The 20,738-nt window shown below is 46.4% G+C and overlaps 2 gene segments (V, D, J or C); one reads left to right on the top strand and one right to left on the bottom strand.

The window, feature by feature from the left end:
• LOC125161553 (immunoglobulin kappa light chain-like) overlaps positions 1–20,738 on the bottom strand; it is an 85,982-nt gene that overhangs the window by 18,134 nt on the left and 47,110 nt on the right.
• On the top strand, positions 974–1,804 carry LOC125161554 (immunoglobulin kappa variable 4-1-like). The segment is given in 2 exon segments: positions 974–1,106; positions 1,311–1,804. Coding segments are annotated over 2 exon segments (528 nt in total).

Genomic DNA, 20,738 nt, shown 5'->3' on the forward strand with positions numbered 1-20,738 from the left:
GGAAATATTGACTTGAAAAAATAGAATAACTAAAATTCAGGATTCAGACTTCCCTTAGCTCAAATTAGGGTCCTGCTTTTCTCCTTGAGTGAGTAAGTTCTGATCCTGTCTTCCCATCTCTCTGGCCCTTTGTACAGCCCCAAAACCGAGCTCAGGGGTTTGTGGCATTCTTACAGATCTGAGGCATAAAAATGGCTTTAGAGTCCCAATATCTTTGGTCAGAGATTTTATAAAAAGTTGGGCCCAAAGTTCTCCATTTCCTTCTTGTGCCTTCCATTCCTTTCTCCCTCCCTCCCTTCCTTCCTCCCTCTCTCCCTGCCTCCCTTCTTCCCTCCCTCCCTCCCTCCCTCCCTCCCTCCCTCCCTTCCTTCCTTCCTCTCTTCCTCCCTCTCTCCTTCCTTCCTTCCTTCCTTCCTTCCTTCGTTTCCCAGCATATTTTATAATTTTACCAGGATTATTATTATGAAGAGCCTAGCTCATCATTTCTGGAAACTCAACCCATTTAAAAACATTCTTGAATTTAAAATAGAAGCTCGGGGCGCCTGGGTGGCTCAGTTGGTTTGGCGTTTGGCTTCGGCTCAGGTCACGATCTTGCGGTTCACTAGTTCAAGCCCCACATCGGGCTCTGTGCTGACAGCTCAGAGCCTGGAACCTGCTTTGGATTCTGTGTCTCCCTCTCTCTCTGAGCCTCCCCAGCTCACACTCTGTCTCTCCCTTTCTCTCAAAAATAAATAAGCATTAAAATTTAAAAAATAAAATAAAATAGAAACTCATCATTAGATCTTGTAGCCGTTTGTCATTTTAGAACTTCTGAGTTGTTCTAAGAGCTTCTAAGTTGACTTCTGTGTCTCTAGTCCTACAACTATATTTTTGGTGATATTTTTGGCTCTTTAGATTCACATTGGATACTTTCATAACCCACTGCTCATGCAGTTTGCTTCTTTACTCACCAGCTGCTTTGCATAGGCCCCTCCAGGCCCAGACCAGCTGCTCAGGTTTGATAAAAGGGCCCTTTGCCATGTGAGCTCAGCTGCATCGGGCAGGCAGGGACAGCACGATGGTGACCCAGAGGCAGGTCCTCATATCCTTGTTGCTGTGGGTCTCAGGTGAGAAATTTAAAATTTGCCACAATCCTTTTGGAGTAGTATCAGTTTAGAGTTAAAAACATTTTTTTAAGGTATAGTGAGAAATACTGGCGATTTCCAAAATAGACCCAATTATGCACGGACAGGTACAACGCTCTTCAGACGACGTATTTCAGTGTCACGATAAAGTGCGTATGTATCATCATTATCTACTCGTGTTTGCAGGTGCCTGTGGGGCGATCACGATGACGCAGTCTCCAGGCTCCCTGGCTGGGTCTCCAGGTCAGCAGGTCACCATGAACTGCAGGGCCAGTCAGAGTGTTAGCAGCTACTTAGCCTGGTACCAGCAGAAACCAGGGCAGCATCCTAAGCTGCTCATCTACTCAGCTTCCACCCGGGCATCTGGAGTCCCCGACCGATTCAGTGGCAGTGGGTCTGGGACGGATTTCACCCTCACCATCAGCAACCTCCAGGCTGAAGACGTGGCGAGTTACTACTGTCAGCAGTATTATAGCTCTCCTCCCACAGTGCTTCAGCCTCGCACACAAACCTCTTCTCCTGGGGCCGAGGGTCAGGGAGGCTTGGCTGCACCTGCTGCTTCCTCGCTGCTCGGCCCTGAACATGCACATTCCTGTATCTGCCTGAGAAGCCACCTCTCCCGACTTATTCCTTGGAGGGTTGTTCAGGGCCCAGGGGAAAATTAAGGGGGTTGGCTTTTTCTGGATCCCTTTTGGGGGGAGATTAGTGAAGACAAATGCCGTAAAGATGTCTCAGAGAAGCTGTCAGGAGTTTTTGTGTCGCAGGAACCTGTGCGTTTTTCACAGACAGACAGCATAATTGACCCAGTAAGGTTGTCTCTACCCTTTGGGGAAGGGTCCGGTGGATTTTACACCCTGATGGAGGAATTCTCTCTTCCCTGTGCCTCCTTGACTCTGGAACATTTCTCGTTTATTTCCTTATTCTCTTGGTCTCCTTTCTTCACCCGCAATCACCTTCCAACTCAGGACCTTCCCAATATTAAACCTTTGACCTCTCCTATTCAGAACCTCCGACGTGGAAGGTAGCATCCCTATTTTCCAGCTTTCCTGAGCAATGGCCCTGACGTTTGTTTCTGCTCTGTCTCCTTCCGTACCTCCCTTCTCTCTCCTCTCCATTTCTTCCAGGTGTGCTCTTTCTCACAAAGGCAATTCTCTGATTCTCTCACCCCGTCACTCTAGAAATATGAGCTAGCTAGTGTCCCTCAGCACCTCGTTCTCGTCATTTGTCACCTCTTTCTTTAAAGTCGTCCCTTAGGCATTCAGGTCGAACCTTGTGACTGAAGGAAATCATGGCTCTAAGTGTTGCATAACCTGAGTCCCTTGGAAAACATTTAATTGACATGCCCATTTCATTGTAAAAACAGAAAAAATCCCAAGCCTTTTAAGTATGATTTCTTTACCTCCTTCTGAGATACATGGGTTCAGGAAAAGACCACAACAAACCTGATCAGGGTTCTCTGAACACTCTTACCTACAGAACAGCTTCTCATAATGATTAGAAATATTGTTAAAGTACCCATATTAAGGAATCCATATAATTCATTCCAGATGTGTTTTATTTTAAAAAAAAAATTTTTTTAATGTTTGTTTTTGGGGGAGAATCAGAGTGTGAATGGGGGAGGGGCAGAGAGAGAGAGGGAGGCACAGAATCCGAAGCAGGCTCCGGGCTCTGAGCTGTCAGCACGGAACCCGACCTGGGGCTCGAACACAAGAACTGTGAGATCATGATCTGAGCTGAAGTCGGACACTTAACCAACTGAGCCCCCCAGGTCCCCCCCCCCCCCAGGTATGTTTTCTGAGCGCTTACTATGTATCAAGAGCAGAGATATTTGCTTTCACCCCAGCCAGGGGAGACAGACAATAAATAACCTGCATCAGTGAACACTTACTATGTTGTTTTGGAAGTGCTATAAAGAAAAATGAAGGGGATCAAAGCTTGCTGGGGTAAGAGTGAGTAGAAAGTTAAAATCAGATGATGTATCGGTTAGCTATTCTCGTGTAATAAATCACCCCTAAAATGTAGTGACTTAAAATGGTAGCATTTTTATTGCCGGCATGTTTACTGGTTGGCTGAGTAGTTCTGTTGCTATGGGCCAGGCCTGATTGATCCTGATAGGTCTTGGCTGGCTTGCTCGTGTGTTTAAAGTTAGCTGACAGGTCAACTAGGTGCTCCGGTTATAGAAAGGCTCACATTTCTCTCCTGTCTTTCACATTGCCGTGGTTGGCTATCAGCTGGGGCTGTCTGGGCGACTGGGCATCATGTCTCTCATCATGCGGCAGATTAATCCCCACTTTCTGTGGCAGGTGGCAGGGTCCGAAGTGAGGAGGTAAAAGTACATGAGGCATCTTGATGCCTAACCTTAGTGCTGACACAATTCCCTGTCTGATGCGTTCTAAAGGTCGATACAGTTGATCCTGTTGAAGAAGAAGGTGAATAGACCCCAGCTCTTGATAGGAGGAGCTGCAAAGTTATACTGCAAAAAGCATGGGTAGAGGGAGGGGTAGAGAGTGGGGGATCTGTATTTGCAGTCAATCTACTATAGACGGTCGTAGAAGGCTGCACTGAGAAGGTGTGACTTAATCAATGTTTCAATGTGGTGAGGAAAGGAACCATAGGAATACTCCAGGCGGTAGAGTTGTAGTTGGTTCTAAGTAGAGGAAACAGCACATTTCCGAGGCAGGAATGTGATCAGCATGTGGGGGAAGTTGAAGGAAACCAATGTTGCCAAAGTGGAGTGTACAAGGGGGAGAGGAGTAGAAATGAGATCCAAGAAATCACAAGGAGGCCACCTGATACAGGTCTTCGTAGGCTCCTGTAAGGATTTGGCTTTTATTTTGAATGATGTGGTAAGTGGGAGAGTTTTGAATAGAGCAGGGCATACTTTGGTACATAGTTTAACAGGATCTCTCTGGGAGGCAAGACTGGAAAGATAACAGTTGGGAGGCCAGTGAGATCTTCCAAGCTGGAGAGGATGACAGCTCGGGTCTGTGGCAGTGGCAGTGGAGGAGGTGAGAAGTGGTATATTTTGAAGACAGGAATAACAATATGCTGATGGTTTTGACAGGGAGTGTGAGAGAAAGAGAGCCCTCAGGGTGACTCCAGAGTTTTTCTCTGAGTACTAGTAGGAGGGCGCTGCCATCTGTTCCAATGGAGAAGACTGTGGGCGAGTGAGTGGATTTGGGGAAGGAGATCAGGAATTTGGTGTTGGACATTTTAAGTTTGAGATGCGTATTAGATCTCCACACGCAGCTGTCAAGTATCCGTTGGATATACGAGTCTAGGGTTCAGGGAGAGAATCGGACCGGAGCTTGGAATATGATAAGCAATGGCATGAGCGTTGCCTAGATCAGAGGCCCAGCAAGATGGTGCAATGCTCTGGAGTCCAGAGCAAAAGGCATATCAAAGAGGAAGGTGTTGTCAGTGTGTTAAATGCTGCTGATGGGTCTAGTGAGACGAGGACTGGCATGTGGCCATTGGACTTGGCAATATGGAGGTCACTGGGGACCTTGAGAAGTTTCGATGAGATGGTGGAAGTAAGAACTTGAATGTAGAAAGCTCGAGCAAGAACGAGGGTAGAACATCTGGGGACGGCGGCTGTAGGTAGCTCCGTCAGTGAGCTTTATGGTGAAGGAGAAGAGTGAAATAGGCCATAACTGGAGGGAGATGTGATGTCAGAGAGGTTTTTTTGTTTTTTTTGTTTGTTTGTTTGTTTTGTTTTTAATGTTTATTTATTTTTGAGACAGAGCATGAGCAGGGAAGGGGCAGAGAGAGAGGGAGACACAGAATGTGAAGCAGGCTCCAGGCTCCGAGCTGTCAGCACAGAGCCCGACGTGGGGCTCGAACTCACGAACTGTGAGATCATGACCTGGGCTGAAGTTGGATGCTTAACCGACTGAGCCACCCAGGCGCCCCCCAGAGAGTTTTTTAAAAGATGTTCACATACTGATGGGAATGATGCCAGAGAGGGGAGAACGCTGACAATTCAGGAAAGGAGAAGTGCCAAGCAATTCAGTTGAGGAGGCAAGGGATGTGGGTTCTGAGGGAGTGGCCTCCGATGGGAGGGCTGTCTGCCTCCCCACAGTGCTGGGAAGAAAGGCGGAGTGTGGCAACACCCAAACCAGCGGGTCAGAAGATGGACGGGCAGCCCATGGATGTTCTCCTCGGATCCCCTCTCTTGACCTAGGAAATAGGAAATGGGGTATTTGGCTTTGAGGATGGGGGAGGAGCTGTTAGGACTTGAAGAAAGAAGGAAAGAGAAAGAGTGGAGACCGAATAGATCAGGGAAATGAGATATGATTGTGGGGCAGGATTAAGGGCCCTCAGGAAGTGATTGCTCATGAACCTGAAGTTGGCAGAAGTCAGAATTGCTGTGTGTTTTTCTCCAGCAGGCATGTGGGATTTTGTTGCACAAAGTGAACGAATGGAAGGCTGAGGAAGTTCTTGTGTATAAGGGAGTCGTTATAAAGAAGGATCGCGGAATTTAAGCTGAGTAAAGAGGGAGATGAGAATATGAGGGGCGTAGGGATAGAGAAAATGTAGAAAGGTCAATAGATATGTTAAAAGATAATTTTCAGAGAACAGTAAAATTATGACTCTCACGGAGATACAATATTAATGAACGCATGTTAAATTATTTTACTCACATGACGACTGTGGAACTACGAAGATGTTCTAACTGGGTCAGAGGAAAAGTGGAGGCAAACTGGTGAGGTAAGAAGTCAATGAAATTACTACTAGACAGGACAGAATCATGCATCTATCAGTTACCAACAGTTTATAAAGAGTTGCAGGATAGCTCAAAGACAATGAATAGAGGTAGGATCTGATAACCCGGACAGGAACACCACAGACACGCCGTATTTTCCATGGAAAGACAACATATGTTTTCCTAGAGATGTCAGGTCTCAGTCTAATGAAAGCGAGCAATTATTGGCTGTGGCCATGCCAGGTGGAGTGAGCTGCAGAGCTCTTAGAAGTGGGCAAGCCTGAGATGCTTAACATTTTAATGATGGAGAAGCTGCCATTGTTTTCTAACGATGTGTCTGAGGTGGGGCCATGAGAGTGAGTGATCAAGATTGGGTGGGGAAGAGCCAATTGGAGGAGAATCAGTCAAACAACTGAGAGAGCAGGATAATGGAAGGCTCATACACGAATGTATTGAAACCAGCAGGCACGTGACAGGGTCTATGAGCCAGGAACTAAAACACCGCAGAAGTGAAGACAGACTTTGGGCCTGGTGTTTGCGTGCACTAAGGAGTGATACTGGGTGACATAGTCTACCTATATTGATTTCAAAGACTGTGTTTTCACTTTTTGGGTAGGAGGTCTAGAAGTGGCAAATGAAGGGGGCAATAGGAGCTCCTGAGACGTCTGCCGAGGAAGCACAAAAGCTGAGGGAGCTTTTAGAAGAGACCGAGGCTACAGGGCATGTCAGCGGTTCAGAGGGTGTGAGTTGGGAGAAGGTTTTAAAGCATCAAGTCCTGGTGGCTCAGTTGGTTAAGCGTCCAACTCTTGATCTCGGCTCACGTCATGATCTCACGGCTCATGAGATCGAGCCCCATGTCAGGCTCCGTGCTGACAGCGTGGAACCTGCTAGGCATTCTCTCTCCCACTCTCCCTCTCTCCCACTTTTGAGCACATACTCGGTCTCTCTAAGTAAATAAATAAAACAAAAAACCAACAACCACTCTTCTTCAGGAGCACAAGGACCTGCCCCGAGGGAACTCTCCACTTGGGGACGTTCTTTCACCTGGAATGCAGGAGCAGGGGCCCGAGGGTCTGGGATGGTGGCACCACCTTGCTACCTGTCACCTTCCCCAGGCTGCTCAGACCCTGTCCCTGGAAAAGACCCATTTATCAGCATCTGGCTACAGGGCCGGACCTGTGGCAGAGGCATTTGGGCCGAGGTTGATGCAAATCCCCACGGAGGACGAAGGTAGAGAGGTGGAGCTACCAGAGTCAAGGCTTGTGGTGGCCCCTGTGCTGCTGCCTTCCAGCCCCTCCCCTGGGCTGCCTGCCCTCGTCTGGCCCAACCCCTGACAGATGACAAGCAACTAGAATTATGGGTTAGGAGATGATGAATCACGTGTGGTTGAGCCCGCCCCTGTTTGGGGGAAGGTACTTGGGAGGGCATCTTGCAGAAGACAAAGAATTAGCCCATGGGAGAGAAAGTGTTTAGGTGGTAGGTAAAGCCTGTCCTCTTGACCTGTGAACTTGAGTTCACATGGGTTTTTCTTCTGTGCTTGGTCCCAGTGCCTGTACATGATACATTAATGTTAGATACAGGGTGAACGGGAAGTTGGGGACTGGTTGTTCTCCACTCTGAGTAGGAGTGACCCGTCCACCTGTGAGGGCTTGGGGGGGACATGACATTGGTTTTCAGGACTGAGCAACTGGAGAGTCCCAGTCTTACCCAACGGAGGCAAGTTCACTGATTAGTGTAGGTCTCTAGCCTTCACCAAGCTTCCATGCTCACCCCTCCCACCCTTTCCAGGTCCTCATGACATTTCAGGACTTGGTTTCAAGGCCATCTACTCAGTGGAGCGGACTTCCCCTCCCCATCTGAACGAGGCCCCCCTGTTTCCATCTTTTATAATCCCACAGCTTCCTCTTCCTGATAATAATCACAGCTTGAAATACATCATTGTGCTTATATGAAGTTTTAATTGTAGGGATTAAGGGAAACAACTTCTATCCTAACGTTAAGACAGCCGCAGGTCACTCCCACACAGGGTTTCTCAGACAGACTAGAAGACAGAGATTCAGGAAACTGGTCACAGAGTCCCTTGGGACATGCTTGAGCTCCACTTGGAAATTTCTGGTGACCCCAAGTCCCACAGGGTGCTGTGAGAGCAGGTGTCCCCCTTGAGCACAACCTCAAGGTCTTCTGAGCTGATTTGCATGTTGTGTCAGTAGACAAAGCTCCAGGCTGCTCTTGACATCCTTAAAGGCAGAGCTGGTCAGGGACCTTGAGGAGCAGCCTCTAGTCCAGCTGTCAGAGACGGGGTCCGGGGCTCCCCTGATCTTCATCCTGCAGTTCTGGGTTCCAGGTGAGAAGGGGCACACAGAGAAATGTTGGGCAAACTTACTGTGGCCATGATGCTTTCGATGTCTTTGGGCTCCTGCTGGCTAGAGCATGAAAGCTGTGCGCGTGCGCGCGTGCACACACACACACACACACACACACACACACACACACACTACATCTTCCTTATCCATTCGTCTATCAATGGACATTTAGTTTGTTTGCCTATCTTGGCTATTGTAAATAATGCTGCAGTAAACATAGGGGTGTATATATCTTTTAAAATTAGTTTTTGTTTCTTTGGAATAAATAGAATTTATTTGTGGAATTATTGTACCATATACTATTTGGATTTTTAATTTTTTTTTGAGGAAACTCCATACTGTGTTCCATAGTGGTTGTGCCCATTTGTATTCCCACCAACAGTGTTAGAGCATTAATTTGGGGATAGATTATTTTTTTTAATTATTATTATTTTTTAATTATTTGTAATTAAATTCAAATGGGTGTAATTGGCTGTACATCATCCTTCCCATTAAAGGAATATGATTGGGGGCAGGCAGAACACAGGTCCTGGGTCTTTAGTGTTATTTGATTGGAATGATGTGTTCACCTATGAAGGATTAATGAATGAAAACCAATGCCTCTTCTTCTTCTCCTATTATGAATGTCATGTTGAAATTATTTTTGGAATACTTGATTAATTCCTAACTCCTGTAGTAGCTGACAGAGTTAGACAGAAAATTATGATGTTACAAAATGTCCAGACTAACGAATTTCTTATAATATTATGTCTGGTTTATTTTTCATGCCTCCTTCTGAGATGATAAAATCCAGTGATAGCAAGTGGGGTAACATTCATGGACTATGGACCCTTTGGTTTGGTCTAATCAAGATCTGGCTATCTGTCTCCAGTGTGTTCTTTAAGCATAAGACTAGAATACAAGTGTCCCCTCTGAGCATTTTTTACTATCCTTGGTAATGAGGTGCAGTAGATTAGGTGGATAGGTAGCTAGCTAGATGCTATTCTTTTTTTTTTCAATTTTTAAAAAATGTTTTTATTTTTATTAAAAACATTTTTTAATGTTTTATTTATTTTTAAGACAGAGCATGAGTGGGGAGGGGCAGAGAGAGAGGGAGACCCAGATTCCGAAGCAGGCTCCAGGCTCTGAGCTGTCCGTAACCAACTGAGCCACCCAGGTGCCCCCAAAAATGTTTTTATTTTGGAGGGAGGGAGGGAGGGAGGGAGGGAGGGAGGGAGAGAGAGAGAGAGAGAGAGAGAGAACACGAATGTGAGCAGGGGAGGGGCAGAAAGAGAGGGAGGTACAGATCTGAAACAGACTTTGGGCTCTGAGCTGTCAGCACAGAGCCCAATGCAGGGCTCAAACTCACGGAGCACAAGATCATGACCTGAGCCAAAGTCGGATGCTTAACCGACTGGGCCACCCAGGTGCCCCTAGCTGCTATTCGTATAATGCTACTGTAGTAACAGTGTGGGAGACCCAGGGGATGTCTGACGGATGCATACACTTGCCCACATAAACAACCTCATCTGTGCTATCTACTTTAATAGCTACCTCTCATCAGAAACCACTGGTGGTTGTATATATGGTGCAAGGCAGTGATTCAGTGACGAGACAGCTTGCAGGCATGCACTAGATGAATCTATACAAAGAAACACTAACCAAGGTTTCCTGTGCATTCCCCTGAGGTAGAAATGCATTTATGTGTCCCCTGTGTGAGCACATGTATACGGGAGCACAGACTCACAAAAATTGGTAGTTTTCTTTTGATCTAAATACTTCATAATCCCCACCCTGACATGTGTATTTGTATATATGTCTATAGATATATGTATAGTTTATATATATACCACCTTTGAGATGAACCATACTATTTATTGGTCTTTTTGATGTTAATTCCAGAAAGAGGAAGAGAGATTACTTTAGGCAAGAGAGGCTTAAGTCATTTCTAAAAACTGACAAACACCAACGTTTCTACTTACTCCTCAAGGGTAGAAATTAATATTTATGTCACCTTTATATTGTGTTGACTGCTGTTATCAATGAATGTCTTCAGAAGAGGATGAGAAATTACTGTAGGAAAGAGCTGTCAGACAAAATGAGATCCCAACTTGGGTTTTTTGGTTTCTGCTCTTTAAAAAAAAAAAAAAAAAAAAAAAAAAAAAAAAGAAACATTTCTTTCTTTCTTTTTTTTTTTTCTGGAAAGTTTTATTAAAATTTTTTTAATGTTTATTTATTTTTGAGAGAGAGAGAGAGAGAGAACGAGCAGGGGAGGGGCAGAGAGAGAGGGAAACACAGAATCCAAAGGAGGCTCTAGGCTCTGAGCTGCTAGCACAGAGCCCAACGTGGGGCTTGAACTGGTGAACCATGAGATCATGACCTGAGCTAAAGTTGGTCGCTCATCAGACTGAGCCACCCAGGGGCCCCAAGTTTCATTTATTTTGAGACAGAGAGCATGTGCAGGAGCATGCGAGTGGGGGAGGGGCAGAGAGAGAGAGAGAGAGAGAGAATGAATGAGAATCCCAAGCAGGCTCCATACTGTCAGTGCAAAGCCCGATGCAGGGCTCGAACTCACGAATCGTGAGATCGTCCCTCGTGAGATCATCCCTCTACCGTTGGCCTCCAGGATTTCAGCCCCGTTGAATGGTGGTTAATTTAGGAATGTGCTTTTACTTTGGAGCTTATTATGGAGCACATCATTACTGGGTACAGTGGCTCTTGCCGGCCTTCGGCACACCACGAACATAAACGAAATCATCATTATTATCTAATGAGTTCCTTCTCTGGGCAATATTGTTGCCCGCCACTGCCTTCCTTGTTTGGTGGTTATGAACTACTAAGCTGAGTACTCTGTAAACAGTCGCAGAGTCGGGTGTAACTTCAGCAGTATAAAGTCCAGCAGTAAATGCAATCTCCCCTCTCTCTCGAAGCACACTCACACTTAGCCACGCGCTCATTTAAACTCTTCCCTAACTGGGGCGCCTGGGTGGCTCGGTCGGTTGAGCGTCGATGAGCTCCATGAGGAGCCATAAGCTTTATAGTCACATGCGAAGCTTTTCCTGGTAGTGGCCTGTAATGGTACGATAGCATGAAAGCCAGGCTATCATAGGCTGGGAATGATGGGGTCAACACATGGGTATTACTTTGGTGCCATTATTGCTTTCTCATCAGATCCAAGCAAAGTGCCTTTAAGCAACCGATACTCGATGAAATAGCATTGTCCCCATGCTAGAGGGAGAAGGTACACAGATCTGTGGCTCCCAGGTACTCGGAGTTCACAAATTTAAGGTAATCTCTTTGATGTTTATGTATGTAGCCTTCAGGTTTGGAAAAGTATTTGGGATTTCAGATGAAATTTAGGCAGCGGCACAAAAGCGTTAAGCCCAAAGTCAGCAGATGATACTCTTCGGGGAGGAGGTAGGGGATAGCTGTTCAATCTTGGAATTATGGAACTGAACTGTTTCCAAAAGGAACAAAGATCTAAGAAATAATAATAATTGACATTCTAGTGGTCATCATAGCAAGAGCAAACCAAGAGAAAGAGAGAGAAAGAGAGAGAGAGAGGGATAAGGGGCAGAGAGAGGGAGACAGAAGATCTGAAACAGGCTCTGCACTGACAGCAGAGAGTGCGATGTGGGGCTCAAACTCACCAACTGTGAGATCATGACCTGAGCGGAAGCTGGACGCTCAACCGACTGGCAACCCAGGCGCCCGTTAGGGACGAGTTTAAATGAGCGTGTGGATGAGTGTGAGTGTGCTTAGAGAGAGAGGGAAGATTGCATTCACTGCCGCAATTCGGAACCTAACCTGGATCCATTGGTGCCTTTGACTTTTTCCGGGGTGGAAACGATAGGTGTGGCAGAAGACAGGGACACAGCCACGTGAATTTGTCTCTGCTTCAACACGAGATCATCGGCTCAGCTGGACAATGTCGTGGAAAGTTGTAATAGTCTCTCCCTTATCAAGTGTGTCATGTCCAGCCTGGCAAACGGAGAAAGGAGGCGAATGTGCATTCGCATACCGGAACTTTGCAGGTACCAATGGGTCACACAGTTCCACATACTGAACATTCTCACTGGCAGCCAAGGCCGTCCCACTGATGGCTTCGGAGGTTTTTGTAACAGAGTATATCACCGTGAGAGGTGCGTGATCATCTCGTTGACAGAAATAATATGCAGCATCTTCAGATTTCACCTTATCAGCTCTCAGGATAAGTCTGTTCTATGCCCACTGCCAGTGAACCAGGATGAAATCCCAGAGATAAGAGTGGAAACACATTTAAGAGCTTGTCCTGGTTTGTGTTGATGCCCGTGTACATCATCATCAATGTTTTGGCTCGGCCGGCTTTGCCGTTGATGGTGACTCTGTTTACTGGAGCCATTGACAAACGTGGGAGACCACGGGGCACCTGGGTGGCTCAGTCGGTGAAGCGTCTGATTCTTGATTTCGGCTCAGGTTGATTGAGCCCTGTGTCCAGCTCCATGCTGAGCATGAAGCCTGCTTGGGATATTCTCTCTCTCTCTCTCTCTCTCTCTCTCTTTCTGCCCTCCCCCCCCCCCCCACTTGTGCTCTCTCTCTTTTTTTTTTTTTTTTTAAATTTTTTTTTTTCAACGTTTATTTATTTTTGGGACAGAGAGAGACAGAGCATGAACGGGGGAGGGGCAGAGAGAGAGGGAGACACAGAATCGGAAACAGGCTCCAGGCTCTGAGCCATCAGCCCAGAGCCCCACGCGGGGCTCGAACTCACGGACCGCGAGATCGTGACCTGGCTGAAGTCGGACGCTTAACCGACTGCGCCACCCAGGCGCCCCTCTCTCTCTCTCTTTCAAAAATAAACAAACTAACTAAAAAAAGTTGTTGGAGACTGTGTGAGTATTGTGTCTGCCCTGATGTCCGTTTAGGGAAGAAAATAAGAAAGATACACTGAAAGCATCATGCTTGGAGAGAATGACAAAAATCAGTTTCTTTCTTTTTTTTGAATTATTATTTTTTTGGAGAGAGAGAGAGTGCATGAGTGGGGGAGAAGGTGGGGAGGGAGGGAGGAAGGGAGGGAGGGAGGGGAGAGAGAGAGAGAGGAAGAAAAAGGGAAAGAGAAAAAGAGAAAGGGAGAGAGAATCCCAAGCAGCCTTCATGCTCAGCCTGGAGCTGGACAGGGGCTCAATCCCACAACTTAGAATCATGACCTGACCTGAGATCAAGAGTTGGACACTCAACCATCAGAGCAACCCAGGCACCCCAGGCAAATCAGTTTCTTATGAAGATGTAATATTTTTTATAATTAAAAAAAAAATTTTTTTTTGAACGTTTATTTATTTTGGGGACAGAGAGAGACAGAGCATGAACGGGGGAGGGGCAGAGAGAGAGGGAGACACAGAATCGGAAACAGGCTCCAGGCTCTGAGCCATCAGCCCAGAGCCCGACGCGGGGCTCGAACTCCGGGACCGCGAGATCGTGACCTGGCTGAAGTCGGACGCTTAACCGACTGCGCCACCCAGGCGCCCCATTTTTTTTTTTTAATTTTTTTTTTTGAACGTTTATTTATTTTTGGGACAGAGAGAGACAGAGCATGAACGGGGGAGGGGCAGAGAGAGAGGGAGACACAGAATCGGAAACAGGTTTTTTATAATTTTTTTAAAAGTTTTTACTTAATTTTGAGAGAGAGAGACAGAGTGCGAGCAGGAGAGGGGCAGGGAGGGAGGGAGACAATCCGAATCAGGCTCCAGGCTCCGAGCTGTCAGCACAGAGCCCGATGCAGGGCCCAAACTCATGGACCGTGAGATTATGACCTGAGCCGAAGTCAACACTTAACCAACTGAGCCACCCAGGTGTCCCTCTGATAACCAACTGGCTTTTATGAAAATTCATATTGACACTTAAATATTAGACAAACTTGGAGACCTTACATGGCTGGGAAAATGTGGGTATTTTCCTTTCTCTAGTTCACGTTTGCTTTGAGGAAGTTGCCCTGAGTTCCTCTCAGAAAATATTGAAGCACATGCTCTCCAAACATCTGTGGCTAAATTTCAGGGTCCTTTCTCAAGAGGATGTGGCCTCAGCTTCAAGCAGTGCTCTCTGGCACATGAACTGCCTTAGATCCAGGGACTGAGTCAGAAGATGTGAGTGCAGGCTTCAGCTCACCTGACCTAGAGTTTTCCAGTCATATGCATGAAATTCTCCAAGGGTCTACACATCAATTTAATCCCTAATAACCCATGGTCGATTAGCCACTGCTACAGATCCCTATTTCTGACATCACTTGGCACCTGTTGTCCCTTTTGGTAATTATACACACGTTACCTGTGAAGGTTATCACTACAACCTGGCCTGTGCTGCTCCCTGATTCCATTCGTCACAGGGCGACAATGGGAAATCCGTTCCCCGTAGGAATCCCAAGATTCCCTGAGAAACCAACTCTGAGAGAGAGAGTTTAGACTGTTTATTCAAGAGTGTTCTTGAGGGGCGCCTGGGTGGCGCAGTCGGTTGAGCATCTGACTTCAGCCAGGTCACGATCTCGCGGTCCGGGAGTTCGAGCCCCGCGACGGGCTCTGAGCTGATGGCTCAGAGCCTGGAGCCTGTTTCCGATTCTGTGTCTCCCTCTCTCTCTGCCCCTCCCCCATTCATGGTCTGTCTCTCTCTGGCCCAAAAATAAACGTTGAAAAAAAAAAATTAAAGAGTGTTCTTGAGATGAGCATCCCTGGAAAGGAGAGACAGGAAGCAGGATTGGACAGAGAGAAATTGAGCTGTGACGTAGTCTCGAGAAAAGCCACTGCCAACCCCATAGGGAGGCCTAGAGAGGCAGTGGCTCTACAGAATTGATTTGGATTGGCGTAAGAAGGCTGGGCCTTTGTACCCTTGCATCGAGTAGTTATTGTCTTTCCTGGAAAAGAAGTGTAACCTTAGGCTAGGCGGTCTTCTTCCGCCAAGGTGATCTCCTCGGAGGGCGAACAATGGAGGGTGGCCTGCAGGAAGCCCTCACAGCACCTGCAGGAATCCTTTATCATGAAGGGGAATCTAAGCATGTCACCACAGGCCCGCCTCTGTGTCCATTCCCATTAAATCAGTGAACACATGTCATTGGAGGCATCTCATGCCAATATCCCCTGGGTAAATGGACCAATGTCAATCCAGGCGTGCACAACTAAGAAATTATTATCATTTGTGGTTATATCCATAGGCACCGAGAGGTATGTTGGTGAGGATAAGCTACCTCCCCTCAATCTGATGACCAGAAAACAGCACAAGCAAATTTCAGACGTTCTGAGCCTGCATGAAGCCGCTTACTAACAAGAGGGAGCAAAATAGACATCAGATCTGTTACACAGACCCACCTGCCCCCACACCAAATGGCAGGAGAAAGAAATGAAAAAAGATTAGGTCTCATTAGAGTTAATAATTGCTTTTCAAATGTATCATTAAGGAAGTAAATAGAGAAACCGTAAGATGGGAGAAGATATTCTCATGCACATTTCTGACAAAAGATTCATTTTCAGAATACAAAGTACTCTCCAAAAAAGACCCAACTATGTGTGTGTCTGACTAGAACAGGCACTGCGCAAGAAACAAACTATCTAAATAGCAACTCAGTAGTAAATATGGTAAGTTACTTAAAATCATTAGTCATCAAGGAGATGTAAATTTTAACAATACTCCTTCAGGATCCACCAATATGGGTATAATAAAAAGTCTGACAATAGCAACTATTGGGAAAGGATCTGCAGCAAGTGGAAAGGTTATACATGGTCAGTGGAGCGTAAAGACGGTCCCCGTTTCAGAAAGTTGTTTCATAGTATCTACCAAAAGCAACCTTAGGCTAACGCTGTGACTCAGCGCTTCCGTGCCTAGGAACACACCCATGGGAAGTGAGTGCATAAATCCACCAGACTTTGAACGAGTGTTCTTCACAACTGTATTGATAACCCATTGAAATCTGAAACAATTCATTAATTGAAAAATGCAGCCGTTGTGACGTATTCTTGTAACAACAAACTATTCTGCAGTGAGAAGGAACAAGTTACTGCCCCGCTGACAACATAGAGGAAGTTCAAAGAACGTGTTGGGGCCAACGAAGCAAGACACCAGAAAGGCCATACCTTACGATTCCATTTGTATGAAGTACAAGAACAGGGGAAGTCTGCTCTACACGGTTAGGAAACAGAAAGGTGGTGGTGGCCTCTGGTGGCGGGGGGGAGGGGAGAACGGAGCATGGAATTGACCGGACGGAGCATGAGGGAAGAGTGTGACGCTGGAGACCGTCTCTGTCTGAGTCCTCGTGTGAGGGGGGATGCATATGGTCACGTTCATCCAGGTGTACACTTTAAATTCACGTTATACACAGCAAATGCACTTTATTTTTTAAATGAATGAGTTCACCAATGAGTGGTCATTACAGACTCAAGGATCAGATTGTTTTTTCCATCTTCTTCCCTGCAAGCACTGGTACCTGAGCCCTGAGCCCTGAGCCCCTCTGATTTCTCATCTCTAGAGGATTATTGTGCGACTGATTCCTCGAGATGGGTAAGGCCTTAGTGCATCGTTGAACGCGTAGCAGGTCTTCGAGACTTGGGCAAATGGCAATAGACTGTGTAGTTATTGCTGTTGAGTAGTGGTAGTAGCATTTTCTTGGATATAGGCTCCCCCCCCACCCCCAAGTTCTCAGAGTGGATCTCAGAGATGGAATTCAAAGACCATGGACCATGGACAAATTTCTTTGCAGGCTCCCCTAGAGATCTCAATATTAGATTAATTGAAGGTTTGAGGGTTTGGGGGTGTCAAGAAAGAAAGCTTTGGAAAGACAAAGTCCCTTGCAGGCCATCACCCTTGAGCCCCGCAAGCCCTTCCCCAGAGCACGCCCTGCCCCGACCAACAGACCGCGGGGCACAGTGCAGCTGCTGGAACCCCGGCCACCTGACAACCGTCGCCGCAGGAGCAGCTCCAGCCCGGGAGGAGGGTTTATGCTCGGGGCTGCAGCACCGTGGGAGGAAGCGCATAATCCTGCTGGCAGTAATAAACGGCGGCGTCATCAGCCTCGACTGTGCTGATTTTGAGGATGAATTCTGTGTCAGACTGAATCCCAGAGAAGCGGTCTGAGACTCCAGACTCTAGGTTATCGGCATCATAGATGATAAGCTTGGGAGGCTTGCCTGGTTTCTGCTGATACCAGCTTAAGTAATCACTAACGCTCTCATTGGCCCTGCAGATGAGGGACACGCTGTCTCTCAGGGACACAGAGAGATGGGTGGGAGACTGAGTCAACTCAGCGGTCCCGCCGGCAGCTGGGAAGGAAACAAAACACAAAGTCACGGTTGTTTACGAGATCCCACTCCATTCCCTCCCAGAAGGTTCTGGCGTCCTGGTCTCCTAAGCTGAGAGCACCTGGGTCTCCGAGGGGAGGGGAGATCCCGGGTCAGAGATCCGGGTCAGAGCCCTGGGGAGACCCCCCAGTCAGGAGGAGAGAACGGCCACCATCTCGGGGATGTCCCCTGCTCCGCCCTCCTCACCTGGGAGGCAGGCCAGCAGAAGGCAGAGGAGCTGGGTCAGGACCCCCATGTTCGATCCAGGGCCTGCCTCAGGTTCTTTTTTTTGCCCCGAATCACTGAGCAGCCTATTTATGGGGATCCTGAAGAGCAGAAATGTGGATTCTCTGGGGGAAACATGCAAATCAGTGAGGGGTTGGGCAGGTCTGGCTGCAGCCGCGAAACCAGGGCCCCTGTAGGGCCCAGTGCCAACTGGGGGTTCTCATCGGACGCAGGATTCACATCCAGTCCCAGAGGAGCTCCTCCAGCGTGTTTGTAAGAAGAAAGCATCTCTAATTTTTCTGATCCTCTTTTGTCCACAAGGTTTAAGAGTTTGTAACTGGAAGCGAGGAGGCACCTTTTTTTTTTTTTTAATATAATTTCTTGTCAAGCTGGCTCACATAGAATGTATATGGTGTGCTCTTGGTTTTGGGGGTAGATTCCCGTGATTCATCGCTTAGACACAACACCCAGTGCACATCCCAACAAGTGCCCTCCTCAGTGCCCATCCATCACCCACTTTCAAGGATGCACCTTCCAAGAATGAGAAGAAAAGTTAGATGGCCATTCTAAGTTTTAAGCTTTAATATGAATATATTAAAACCATCTTCTGGAGATGGGTGTGAAATACCAGTTCTGGTTCGATACGTTCCCTAGAATAGATACTATGAGCTATGGGGGAAAAGAAGAAGGGAGACAGCTGACGTGTTTGGAGGAAGCCTGGGCTCTGCCTCTGGAGGCCTGCACAGTGAAGCAGGCTCACAGCCTCCTAGCACCTATTTCCATGGATGCTATCATTCTTTAGTGTGGAGGTGAATTTATTTCGTATATTACCTTTTTCTCATTTTGTGTATTAACTTTCTCTCTTTGCATAATCATGGCTGAGATAATTGTGTCTTCTTTTTCGCCGATACAGCTCCAGTGTTCTCATCCGGAGCACCTTCTCTTTATTTTCATAAATGAGTCCGTTTGAAAAGGTATATGCATTCTAACTCTTGCTATTCCTAGTATACTAAGAGACTTCGTAATTAAAAATTAGAAATATATGTGAAAGTTTATCAGCTAGCTTCCGATCATTTATCCATATGATTGAATTAGTTTTTTCTGTAACTCATTATTGTGTTCAATTACATTGACAAATCATCTGGGCTCACTGGAGCTCCAGGATCATCGTCCTGCTTAAACATACAATGCTTTGGAGATGCTCTTCTTTTTTTTAAAGTTTATTTATCTATTTTGAGAGAGAGAGTGAGTAGGGGAGGGGCAGAGAGAGAGTGAGAGAGAGAGAGCATCCCAAGCAGGCTCGGTGCTCGAACTCATGAACCAGGAGGTCATGACCTGAGCGGAAACCAAGAGTTGGGCCCTTAACCCACTGAGTCACCCAGACAAATTTCTTACAATACCGTGCCTGGTATTCTCTTCCTACTTCCTCTCCTGAGATGATAAAACTCATTGATAGCAGGTGGGGTAATATCCTGGACTGTGGACCCTTTGGTTTGGTCTAATTAAGGCCTGGCTGTCCCTGGCGTCTTTTCTAGGCACAAGGCCTGAATACGAGTGTCCCCTCTGAGCGATTTTCACTTTCCTTGGCAAGAGGTGCCTGAATCTAAGGGAAGGCTGCCAGCAAGTATGTGATTCAGACAGCTCTATGCGTCATTTTGAGTCACTGTATGTGATAGAGGACCTAGGGCCACCAACAATGAGAAAGCAGTGGTAGAAACAGAAAAAAGAGAACGATTATGAAACAATTATAGCCTACATTGTACCATTATTGTGCTCGTGAATGCCTGACAACCAGATCTCCAGAAAAATAAAATTCTGGTTTGTAGTATTTGCCGATTTCCATAAAAGTAGTCAAATACCTAACACACTTCTTTCAGCTCATGATAGAACAAGACTAAAACCATTAGGGAAGAGAAGATGTAAGCAACATTACCAACCAACCTGAAATAATTGCTAAAGAACGGTCTAGCACAAGTGGAAAAATGTGTATCCTGGTGTAGAGTGCATGGAGCGTGCACCAAGACGAAAAACTAAGTAAACGTAAAAGTGTGGAGAGCAGACAGAAAATGTTCTTTGGCAACAAAATAATTAAGTTAGAAGCAGTTACAATAAATTATTCAGAAAATCCTAGGGGCGCCTGGGTGGCGCTAGTCGGTTAAGCGTCCGACTTCAGCCAGGTCACGATCTCGCGGTCCGTGAGTTCGAGCCCCGCATCAGGCTCTGGGCTGATGGCTCAGAGCCTGGAGCCTGTTTCCGATTCTGTGTCTCCCTCTCTCCCTGCCCATCCCCCGTTCATGCTCTGTCTCTCGCTGTCCCAAAAATAAAAAAAAAAAAAGAAAATTAAAAAAAAAAAAAGAAAATCCTCAAATATGAAGCAATACCTTTCTATATCACTTATGTGTAAAAGCATAAATTGTAGTAATGGTAAGTGAGTATTAGATGATACTAAGTATCCCTAAATGATGAGAAAAGCACAGCACATCAAAATTTGTGGGATGTTGTTAAACAATACCTAGAAGGAAATTAATAGCACTAAATTCCTGTATTCAGAAACAGGAAATGTTTATTTACTTATACTTACTTATTTAATATTTTTGCAGCATAAAGCGTATAGTCAGTGATATTGTAATAGCATTGTATGGTGACAGCTGTGAGCATAGCATAACGTATAAACTTGTTGAATCAGTATGTTGTACACCTGAAATAGTATAACATTGTGCATCATGTATGCTCAAATAAAAAAGAGGAAACATTGAATATCAATGATCCAAACTTCTACCTTGAACATGCAGAGAGAAAGAAGTTCTGGTCCAAGACAGTGGTGTAGGAGGCTCCTGAACTCACCTTCTCCCAGGGACACCGGGAATCTACAGCTACACGTGGGACAGCTCCCACTGCAAGAAATCCAGAAACAAGCGGAGGGACTCCTACACATGGGGTTAAGCAGGAAACACCCAGATTGAAACAGGTGCACAAAGCTGGGACACATTCTTGCCATAAACTCCACCCCCAATACAATAACATACGATCGGGAGGGGACTTGTAACTTCCT

Source organism: Prionailurus viverrinus, chromosome A3, assembly GCF_022837055.1.
Source record: "Prionailurus viverrinus isolate Anna chromosome A3, UM_Priviv_1.0, whole genome shotgun sequence".
Lineage (NCBI taxonomy): Eukaryota > Metazoa > Chordata > Mammalia > Carnivora > Felidae > Prionailurus > Prionailurus viverrinus.